Source organism: Plutella xylostella, chromosome 5 (genome assembly GCF_932276165.1).
Source record: "Plutella xylostella chromosome 5, ilPluXylo3.1, whole genome shotgun sequence".
Classification (NCBI taxonomy): Eukaryota; Metazoa; Arthropoda; class Insecta; order Lepidoptera; family Plutellidae; genus Plutella; species Plutella xylostella.
The window spans coordinates 2,436,681-2,448,421 of NC_063985.1; the positions used below are offsets into that span (position 1 = coordinate 2,436,681).

General features: G+C 41.6%; 1 protein-coding gene across 1 annotated transcript; it reads right to left on the bottom strand.

Moving 5' to 3' along the window:
- Positions 1 to 1,383: 1,383 nt before the first annotated feature.
- Positions 1,384 to 11,445, bottom strand: LOC119692317. The gene is made up of 4 exons (XM_038112450.2): positions 11,138 to 11,445; positions 3,259 to 3,455; positions 2,163 to 3,183; positions 1,384 to 2,078 (listed from the first exon to the last, which is right to left on the bottom strand). The coding sequence occupies exons 2-4, from the start codon at positions 3,431 to 3,433 to the stop codon at positions 1,895 to 1,897; spliced, it is 1,380 nt and encodes a 459-aa protein (XP_037968378.2). The 5' UTR covers positions 3,434 to 3,455; positions 11,138 to 11,445; the 3' UTR covers positions 1,384 to 1,894.
- Between the last annotated feature and the right edge of the window lie 296 nt (positions 11,446 to 11,741).

The window sequence follows — 11,741 nt, forward strand, 5'->3', positions numbered from 1 at the left end:
TGTAAAGCATATAAAACAGTTTATTGCTTCAGATCTTTCTAGTTGTATTGGCCATCTAACCATCGGGACTGCTTCTTTATTTGAGTAAATAAATTACAACAAACATACAATTAAGATAATAAATTTATTCCTTAATGACACTTATACTATAATTAATACACTTAACAATTATTAACATACCTAGTCAAAAATGTAACACAATTTTAAACTGGTTTGTATTAAGTAAATCCAACAGAATGGACAGCACAGTAACCAATACAGACACATCTGTAAGTGGTCACAACCTGACCGCACATTCATCACTTCAACGTGTATCATCTTATCAACAAAACAATCACAGCAGCATTTATTTGTCAATACAACTCTTGTTAACTTTGGCTAACATTTTGAGGTTACGTTAAAGATATTATTTGGCAGCGGTGGGGGCTGTCGGGGCTGAAGCCACTCGTTGCTGGGCGGCTGTGAGCTTTTTTGGTGCCTCCTGGGCCATCGACCTCATCTGCTGCTCAGCAGCCTTATTTACCATCTTGGTAACTGCCATCTTCATCTTGCTACTCTGAGCAGCACTTTTGCTCTTAACTGGCGCAGCTTTCCGCTTAGTCACGGCACTGCCCTTGGCTTTCTTCGATTTAGCACCTTGTGGTAGCTTGTTTTTTACTTTGAGCTTTCCCTGGGCCATTTTATTAACTTGTTATTGTTGAAAATATATTCGCCACAAAAACCAAAACACATGTGATTGACGTTACTTTGACGTTTTAGAGAGAGAGTTGTCAGTCTGACAGCTATGCTTGACATTTCTGTTGCTGCGTTCCAACACCATTGCGAAACTGTTTCTCAGAATAAAGATGGTGTATGAAATTTTTAAATGTTTTTTAAATCGGATTTCCGTTTTTCTTTTTAAAAAGTTTTTCATTGCTGTACCCACTTTTCACGCGTCCGTAGTCGAGCGGGCCTCAGTGATCGTAACTGATCGCTGAGGTTAAGCAACAACTGACACGGTCTGCCATTGGATGGGTGACCAATTTCAAGTGGAGCTTTTCTGGACGCTTCCGTGCTTCGGACGGCACGTTAAGCCGTGGGTCCCGGTTGCTGCTTCGGCAGCAGTCGTTAAGCCTAGTCAGAGGCCTTCGGGCGGCTTGAAAACATCTGACAGTCGGGTTGCCCACTTACCCGACAACTCTCTCAGCACAAGCTTGCTTGTGTTGAGGTCCACCAACCCGCACTTGGCCAGCGTGGTGGACTAGGCCTAAACCCTTCCTTCATTGGAAGGAGACCCGTGCCCCAGCAGTGGGGACATAATGGGTCGTGATGATACCCACTTTTGGCCAGTGTTATGATTATGATAGTGCTTTACCTTTGTCCTAGAACTAGAGCATAGGTACCTATGGATAAGATCAGATCCAGCATTAAATTGCCTTTTAGGTATATCCAAAAACCGGCTGTTAATTCAGTTATTGAGAGTAATAGGTAGGTAACTGTAGGGGTAGAAAGTACTATTTTCCTTGCTGTCGGGTATCTTACACAACAAATAATAAGGAAATAAATAAATTTAAGCAGCATAGTCAGTTTTATTAATAGAATTTTATTCACAAATCGACTGTTGCAGTATACGAATTCGAGTTTCGAGTCAAGAAATATATATATTATAATATCTAAATATATTTTATGTACAGACAAATAGAAAAGTATTTAGTCGAGTATAATAATAATAATTGGCTATCGATAGATCCGAGCGGCGAGAGTGCAGGCGGCCGGCGGGAAGCGGTGCGGACGAGGTTGCACCTCGCCTTAAAACGTTTAGAAAAATAGATAAATCGCTCCAAAACGTGAGAATCAGTCGAGAAGGTAGAAGAGTGAAGGGCTCGCGGCGAGCGCCGACGCCGCCGCCCGCGCCTCACGCGTACTCCGTGTCGGTGGACAGCGAGCGCTCGGGCGACTGCGGGGGCTCGCGGGGCGCGGGGCCCGCCGCCGGCGCCGCCTCGCCCGCCTGCGCCTGCGCGTACGCCAGGCTCTTCTGGTAGCTGAACAGCTGCCGCTCCAGCGCGTAGTTCTCCGCCTGCAGCGCGGCGATCTCCCGCCTGCAAGCAACCAACCTATTACATACACGAAACCAAATGATGATGATGACCCACAATAAAATTTGAAAAAGCTGGCCAAGGTACCTCATCTGATGTGCGTGCATGCGGCAAAGGTCGTCGTAGACGTGGTAAGTGGCCTGGAAGAGCAGGTAGGTGTCGCCCCACTCGAGGCGCACGCGCAGGTCGCCGCCCGCGTGCAGGAAGGCGCCGGCGGGGCGCGTGAGCTCGTCCACGCGCAGCGCCGTCTCCATCATGAGCCCCTCGTCCGCGCTCTCCTGCGCGTAGTAGTGCGCGAAGGGCGCGCCGGGTAGCGGCTCCGCGTCCGCCTCGCCCGCGCCCGGCGCCGCGCGCACGAGCCACGCGCGCCACGACACGTAGCGCAGGTGGTTGCGCGGCACGTGCTGCACGTCGCGGTACAGCATGTGCAGCCGCACCGTGTCCGAGTGCGTGTCGCAGCGCAGCGCCCACGCCTGCTTGTCGCGGTCGTAGCACGTGGCCGGCCGCCCGCCCGCCGCCACGCCCAGCTCCACCAGCGCGCGCGCCCACACCAGCTCCAGCGTGAGCCGCACGCCGCCCTTGTGCAGCTGCTGCGCCAGGCGCGCGGGCGGGCGCGGCGCCCAGGCCGGCGTGCCGCCGTCCGCGTCGCACAGCGCCTCCAGAGGGCCCGAGTGCACGCGCCGCTCGCCCTCGCCCAGCGCCAGCGCGTAGCGCACGCGGCAGCTCTGCCCCTCGCCCGACAGCCGCACGAGGCGCAGCGTGAGGCCGCCGCCGCCGCTCGACACGGCCACGGACCAGTCGAAGCCGGCGAAGGCGATGGGCGGCGTGTCCAGGCGCGGCGCGCGCAGCTCGCAGGAGTACAGCGTGCGCACGCGCGCCATGCTCAGCTCCAGCTGGAACTCGCCGCGCGCGTCCGCGAAGCGCGAGGCGAGCTCGGCCAGCGGCACCAGGCGGCCGCGGCCCTGCGCCGCGCAGCCCGCGCTGAACCGCACCTGCTTGCCGGAGAAGCCCTCGTTGGCCGTGAAGTGGTCGCGGCTCAGGAGGGTGAAGGTGAAGTCAACGTAGACGCGCATGCCCTCGCAAGCGCCTCGCCACACCAGGTACACCCCTGGTGAAAAGGTGACACGCATTATAACATGAGAAAGTGCCTGCATAGTCTGGAACTTTCGGATGCTTCACATACCGAGTGCGGCGTCGGTGCGGCTGAAGGCGACGGCCCAGCGCTGGTGCGCGCAGCAGAAGTCCTTGCTGGTGACATCGCGGTCGGGCTCGCGCGTGGCCGAGCGCGTCACCACGAACGTGAACACGTGCGTGTCGGCGCGGTCCTTGAGCCGCGCGGCGCGGTACAGCAGCGCCATGCACGCCTAGCGAGGACACTGGCTGAGAAATAACACTACATTATACACATCATACATAGGTCTTCACTTCGTGGTGGAAATGGGCTAAACTTTGAAAATAGGGGAACCTTTAGAAGGGCAGTTTAGGCGTATAAGCACAAAAAGACAAAAGTTAAATTCAGGCGGGCATACGGTGCAGGGTACACCCTTGCTGTAAATAGAATATAATAATGTAGGTCCTATTTGGCTTATTATCTGCACATCAATCATATCTTGGACCTGCGCAAATGATTTTCGGACAGAAATAGAAAGTACGTAATTACAAAAAGAACAACTAATTATAATCAATCATCTTACTACTACCACTATTCAATATAATATATAATCAGTCATCTTACTACTACTACCTGGTACTAGTTATTATTCTGTGCTACTACCTACGCTTCTCAGCTGGATAAATAAGATGGTGTTCTATGTGATAAATAGCTAACTACGTTTCAAGTCCTACCGTCAAGTACTTAGTACCAACAGCCAGCCCTGCTCACTCTTCATTCAGAAGTGAAGTGAATAAGTGTCTTCCGTCGCGCATTGTCTCAGAACAATGTGAGAGGTGAGAGTAAACATCTCTACTCTGTTCTAACTAACTCACTCACAGAGGCGCCGGGCCGTGGACGGTTTTGTCTTCTTGAAGCTAATTATGACGAGGGTCGTAGGGTAATTTTCCAAATGTGGATGTTTTTAACGCCCTGTTAGTGTGCTTCTGGATATACACACACATATGCTCACGACTGTAATCCCCGAAGGAGTTGATAGAGGTGACCGCTGTACCTGCTGCTCTCGTATGATAGGTCGCGAGCCGTAATAGCCGTTTTGGAATGAGTAAGTACATTGCACTTATTAGGATACACATCTAGAATCTAGATAAATGGACGGTCGAATGGCCTAGTGCTTAGTGGCCCTGACTGCTATGCCGAAGGTCCCGGGTTCGATTCCCGGCTGGAGCAAATATTTGTTTAAAGACAGATATTTGTACTCGGGTCTTGGCTGTTGATATTTCACCTCTTCCTGATTCAATATTTTCCTCTTTATGTATCTGTTGGTCCTACCGCCTACCTAAAAATGTAAAAGCTAACGCTAGTGTGACGCCTGTAATATTTTTTTTTATGTCCCCATTTAGTGTCCGCGTTTATTTTTTATAAAATTACTAACGTATAGAAAAAAACAAAATAAGAAGTAGGTTGAGCGATAAATCGTCGAATGAGTTAATTTTTCTAAAACATTACCTCATGTGTTATTAATTTTCTATTTTAATTATATGTCATAATAATATTATTTCCAAACTGTTAATTATAATACCTTTTTAGGGTTCCGTAGCCAAAATGGCAAAAACGGAACCCTTATAGTTTCGTCATGTCCGTCTGTCCGTCTGTCCGTCTGTCCGTCTGTCACAGCCGATTTACTCGGAAACTATAAGTACTACAGTGATGAAATTTGATGGGAATATGTGTTGTATGAACCGCTACAAAAATATGACACTAAATAGTAAAAAAAAGAATTGGGGGTGGGGCCCCCCATACATGTAACTGAGGGATGAAATTTTTTTTTTCGATGTACATACCCGTGTGGGGTATCAATGGAAAGGTCTTTTAAAATGATATAAAGTTTTCTAAAAAACATTTTTCTTAAAGTGAACGGTTTTTGAGATATCAGCTCTCAAAGTCGTAAAAAGTATGTCCCCCCCCCTCTATTTTTATAACTACGAGGTATAAAATTCTAAAAAAAATAGAGGTGATGCATGCTAATTAACTCTTTCAACGATTTTTGGTTTGATCAAAGTATCTCTTATAGTTTTTGAGATAGGTTGATTTAACTGTAAATTATATTTGCTGCTACGGAACCCTTTGTGCGCGAGCCCGACTCGCACTTGGCCGGTTTTTATTATTTCATTTAGGTACAATTAAGAAAAACAAATGATTTGGCATGTAAAACAAATAATTATAATTTTGTTTTTTTTATGTTCAAAATTTTGGTTGTTAATTTATCTGACTGTTGCTTTTTTCTACCTATACGAGTGATAAATATATTTGTGTGTTTTAATTGACTTTTAAAACCCGAAAATAGCAAAACCAAGCATTTAAAATAAATTCCCGTTTCCCGGGAATTCCCGGGAAATCTTGAAAAAAATTCCCGTTTCCCGGGAACAGAAAAAGGTCGGGAAAAACGAAACCCTAATAGTCACTAGTCATTTTTTTTGCTTGAAAACCTACTAGTACTTTAAACTTTTCCTATTCACATCTTTTTATATACAGGGTGTCCCAAATTAAAGTGCACATCCAAATTATAGTGACTTAATTTGTTATTCTAAACAACTTTTGTTTTACGACTTTTGTAAATTCGTGAAAAAAATCTACTTTCTATAGTAAAAAATCTCATAGCCAACAAAGTTTCTATGAATTAGCAAAAATAAAATTCGCAAACAATCAAAAGTCTTAAAACAAAAGATGTTTAGAATGACGAGTTGTGTCACTATGATTCGGATGTGCAATTTAACATGGGACATCTTGTGTATATCTATAGATATCGATAACGCAGGTGGGATCCCATCTCTACTATCGACTTCACTATGGACATCCCTATCGTACGTGTGCTTTGCTTCCCCCCCCGACCCTCAATCGTGCGATAGAGAGCACTGCAGCTCGGGACTGACAATAGGTACTTTTCTTGATGAAATTCTGGTTTTGGGAGAAAACGTTTTACACTAACTAAATATCAACCAATCTCTTTGATTTTAGTGTCAATCGCTTCAGCTTAATATATTCTAGGTTTATAGGTTTCGCTTTTTTAAAAAAAATACGTTGTTATTGATCCACAAACGGCTTAATTAAACAAAGTCGCAATCACAAAAAAAACATTATTTGAGGTGCCTATAAGTTTGAATCTATAGAAAATTTTGAAAAAAGGAAAACCTATAAACCTATTTATTCCTTGTGTCAATAACATATTAAAAAATCATGGAGATTGGATAATATTTAGGGGTAGTAAAACGTTTTCTCTTTTTGTATGGACGAGCAAGTGCTATACTCTACTCTTAAAGATAAAGATAAAGATATTTATTTGCTTGAATATAGGTAATTACAATGATGTTCGTTACAATAGAGGTCAGCTATATTCTACCCTTAAGGGTGTACAAATTTTCATATTTGCATGCAGATAATAATTAATTTAATTACACAATTCTATTATAAAAATAAAAATCAATGTCGGTTAAAATTCAAAGAAAATAAATAAATAAAGGTACCTAGATAATGTATACAATGTCATGCAGCAAACATTAAAATATCAACAATTCTATATAAACTTATTCAATAATCAAATCATCAAAAAATTCATTAATATTGTAATACGGTTTTGTTACTAATATGTTTTTTAATTTATTTTTAAATTCTTTGATGTCATCGGTTTCCCTTAGTATTTTAGGAAGATGGTTAAATATTTTTGTTGCCATTCCGAATATACTTTTGTCAAGTAGTGCCGTTTTTCTTGGTCTAGCACATATTTTATTTCTATTCTGAAGTCGTTCACTTCTGAATGAACTAAAGAGACACATGTTTGATTTAACAAATGTTGAAACCTCAAATATATATAAGGAAGTCAGCGTTAAAATTGAGAGGTTTTTGAAATATGGTTTACAGCTATCTGTTTGTTTCAGTCTACACATAGCACGTACACATCTTTTTTGGGCTCTAAACGCTCTATCTCTGTCTGTAGAGTTTCCCCAAAAAATTATACCGTAGCGAAGGGTAGAAACGACATAGGCATGATATGCTGTTAAAACCGTTTTCTGACTGACTACTTTGGAAAGCATATGTAGTGCGTATGAAAATTTGTACAATTTAGTACAGACTATTTCAATCTGTTCCTTCCAATTCAGGTTAGAGTCAATTTGTACTCCTAGGAATTTAGCACTATCAGTAGAAGTTATCGCCTTACCATCCCAAGCTATGTTTACTTGATTAAAATTGCTATTTTTATAATTGTTCGTAAATGTCATAATTTTAGTCTTATCAATATTCAAAATTAAATTATTTAATGTCAGCCAGTCTATTAAATTATTCAAATTTGTATTTATGTCATTGATTATCAAGTTATTGTCTGTGTCTGTAAAAACAGCGGTACTATCGTCAGCAAATAGGTACATTGGACAACTTACAGCTGTGGGAAAATCGTTAATATATATCAAAAAAAGCAGTGGTCCTAATACGCTTCCCTGTGGGACACCATATTTTACAGTTCTATGTTGAGATTGATATCTATGTATTTGTCTAGATATATCAGCTGTCCGATACCCATAACACAGGCTCTGCCTAGCTTGGGGTCGGATGGCCGGCCGTATGTGAGATGTCCAAAAAAAAAATGCTGGATTCCTCACGTTGTTTTCCTTCAATGAAAAATTACGTGGTATAATTGTACTTAAATTCGTTATTTTTGAAGAATTCATGGTGCATCGCAGGATTTGAACCCAAACGAATGAGAGCCGACACCTTATCCGTTACGCCACCATAACTCTTATCTGAATATAGGTATTTTTTTTAATTTAATTTATGTACACAATAAAACACACATCAAAGTGCTAATATGCTTCGTATGTAGTTACATACATACATAGGTACATACATCCATCCTGACGTCCCTCAGGTTACATACTTTTAGCTAAAATAGCTGCATCTTATCGCTTTCACCCGATGCGCGATGATCTCTGCCATACAATAGCAGCACGCTCAAAGGAAATAATCACTGTTTGTGAAACAAAACAACCAATATACTTATACTACATTTTAATGGAACTTTTTGTTTACTTGCCTAGTACAAAAAATTTAAACCCAAATAGATACGTTATTATTGCTTTCGACTCGAGTGCGTAATGTGCAATTTGGGGGCATATCCGAATATTATAGGACTGCTTACAGTATATCCGTATATGTATACTTACCCTAAAGAGGGGCTAGAAATAAGGTTCTGGAATATAGAGAAACTGTTTACGGTTTTTCTGTTTAGTACTTAAGTACCTCAGAGACTTGCTCTGTTAAGTGAATGACATAAAAAGGTTGTTTAGACGAGACGAGACGGGGGATGCCGAGTTAAAATTGCACAATTAAGTTAATGTTACATTACAGCTCAGTAAAACTTGTTTATACTGTTGTTTATGTAGGGTTTACTTTCCCTAATTGTTTTCTTAGTACCATCGTAAATACTCGTTTATACTCGCGATCAAAGATATTTTAACCATCGTCTGCCATTTAAATCAAAATATTATTACATTCTAATGAGGTTAATAGGGTCTAACCTACATTCCATTAGAACTTAATGGGGGAAATCTTAATTGTTTACATTTCTGTTTGTGTTAAGAGAATATACAATAGGGATGGAAAGGATATGGGGCCGCAATAAGGGAAAGTGTACCGTACGAAGTGAAGCATTTATCGGTTTACTATTCGGTATACTTATTTGTTGTCTAGTGCGCTAAATAACAATCAAAAGATTTTCAAGTGGATAACAAGTAATTTAAATCGATCCCGACCGCTTAATACCGAATCTGTAATACTCATATATGAACATAATATTTCAGCCTGAAATACCTAGACTGGAAATAATCCGTCACGAGCAGTTAATATGAAGATCATTTTACTCATTTCCTATTGAGTACTCGGAAACAAATTAACTAAAAATTTTCTTGTTGACGAAGAAAAATAAAACAAATAAAAAAACCTCAATTTTCCCGGAATTGCCAGAATTGCCCCCTGCTATGAAAATCTAGCTTCGGTCAATATCAAGAACGCCCCTACATTCAAAGGGTTATTACGGCTCGCCACTGAAGCAATTTCACCATTAGCTGATGGACTATTGTGGAAGCCGATATAGACGTGGCTATCAGATGGGGCGACGTGTCCTTAGGAAATAATCTCTAATGGGGAATACTTGTAAGGATAAGGATGCTTTCACATGAAAGGATGAAGTTATAGATAACTTCGTGAATCAAATGTAAGCTGTTTTATTTTTAGGTAAAGTATTGACGTCTGTAAAGACTGTGCTACATGGAATTTCAAAAATGAGTAGATTTCAACTTATAAAAGATTAATTTTTTTGGTTGCGTTTAGGTAATCAGATCAGAGTCACTCAATAGAGTACGTGCCTGGATTTTTCAGGACACGTGTATTTTAACTGGCATATTGCTGTTTAACATGGTAAATTGGTAACATGGCCTTAACAGCCGTCATTACTATCACGAAATGAGTCGTAACATTGTTACAGTTACAGCGCATGTTACAGCCGATGCTTGCTGCTATTGGACGTATTGTGATTTGGCGAATGCTTTTATTCCATGACTCTTATTATGGACTGAAATGGCTTTTGTAGGATTATTGCCCATCAATGTTTACTGGATGGCATTTGTTTTTCATAATGTCATAGTTAATGCACATCCCATTAGATGCTGTTTTCTTTGTATGTACTGATAACAAATATAAGCTTTGTATATTTAATTATTATTACAACAGACTTAAGTTTGAGGGTAAAATAACTTATTAATTTCGCTACTAACCGCTACAAATATTTTGCTACGGCGCGGCGTAGCACTTTGGCTACACAATATTGTTTTACGTGGTAACTTAGTAGAATATTTTATTTATTATTACACACTTTCCACACAAACACTTTTTATATTATTATAAAAGCCAAAGTTTGTGCATGTATGTGTGTATGTTTGTTACTCTTTCACATAAAAGCGACCTACTGGACGGATTAAGATATGTATTATAATGTTTAATAAATATCCGGCAAATTATGCCATACCTTGGCACACCTTAATCAAAATGTTTTGTTTCAGTTATCCGCTGACGTTACCAAGCGAGCCGGAAGATTAACATTTTATTAACAAAAGACAGAAATCATTCCCAGACCCTTTGTAGCATGAAATAATTGAATCCGCAAAAGGTATTCAATTATCCCAAATCCGCTACAATTTCATCTTCAGCTGACAATATTTATGAGTACTTTGTCCTTTTGTACGACAACGCAAATAATTAATTGAGATACGAAATATAATGCTATTCAAAATGCTTTAGAATAAAAATGTTGTGGACAATAAAAGTGAGATCAAAAATTCACAAACCATTGTTCGACGTCTCTTTATTTGACATACAGTGTGTGTATCATGTGGACTCGTGACGAGCAGAGCTTTATGATAAACGCTTTTTAACATAAAAAAGTTATATTTTAAATAAAGGTTTATTGTTATAGGTACTTATGTATATAGATAGGTACACAAGTTACAGAACTACGCTTTTTGATGATCTGAATTTTTGTGCTTTAATAAAATAAAATTTGTAAGTAGGTAGAATACCATATTATAATTATTTATGGAAACTCTCTTTGTGTCGACATTGCAATATTTTACATTTCAATCTCAACAATAACTATTCGTGTCTGAAAACCATCACGCAGTAACGTACACAAGGCGGCCGTAAAATTCAGCCTTTCAGGAAATGATTAATAGCCACAGCGCGGGCAGGGTGCAGCGGCCAACGCAGATGTATTCTGTCAGCGAGACCACACATCCAACCACATACCCGGAGCACCCATATCAGTAAAATATGGAAGAACTTAAGTAAATAAGTAATATCGAATAGCATCCGACCCTGGCATTCGCCTCGAAACTGCAATACCCACCTAACTACTCATATTCCAACTTGCACTAAAACAAACTTTGTATGTCAAGTGGCTCGTCAACTTGTTACGACAGCGAATGCGAAATCCCGCCAAAATACTAAGCAACAGTCTGCCGTCCGAGACTCATTATTCACGGTTATCTTGAAGTTTCAGTACGTGACTGAGAGCGCCTTGCCGGGGTACTGTAAAGTGTGAGTAATTAAGTGAGCAAACATAAACATTGTAGTGCAACGCGAGGCGCAACAGGGTGGCTCGTGTACGGAGGCGCGCGCGGGGGCGGCGCGGGGCGGGCGCGTGTCGACTGCCGCGCCGCGTCGCGCGGACTGCCGCCGCCGCCGCCGCCGCCGCCGCCGCGCAACGCCCCGCGCGCCGCCCGGAGCGCAACGCTCCTGCACCTTGCCCTACTTACTACCTGCTTTTGACATTGTCCTTTACCACAAAATAAATTTCCGAAAAAACTATTTCACCTGATTATAATACCTAATATGTTCCACAAAATCAGCTGATAGAAGTCATTGAAGACTGAAAGTAGGTCAAGGTTGACATGAAGGATTTTAAAAAGGATGTCGAATTTGAGATGCATAGCTGGTAACACCGGGACCGC

Excerpts from the sequence above, each read along its gene's own strand:
- LOC119692317 (XM_038112450.2), bottom strand. The coding sequence starts at position 3,433 with ATGGCGCTGCTGTACCGCGCCGCGCGGCTCAAGGACCGCGCCGACACG. Across the intron at positions 3,184-3,258 it reads CCGCACCGACGCCGCACTCG|GGGTGTACCTGGTGTGGCGA; the intron begins GTATGTGAAGCA and ends CCTTTTCACCAG. Across the intron at positions 2,079-2,162 it reads ATGCACGCACATCAGATGAG|GCGGGAGATCGCCGCGCTGC; the intron begins GTACCTTGGCCA and ends GGTTGCTTGCAG.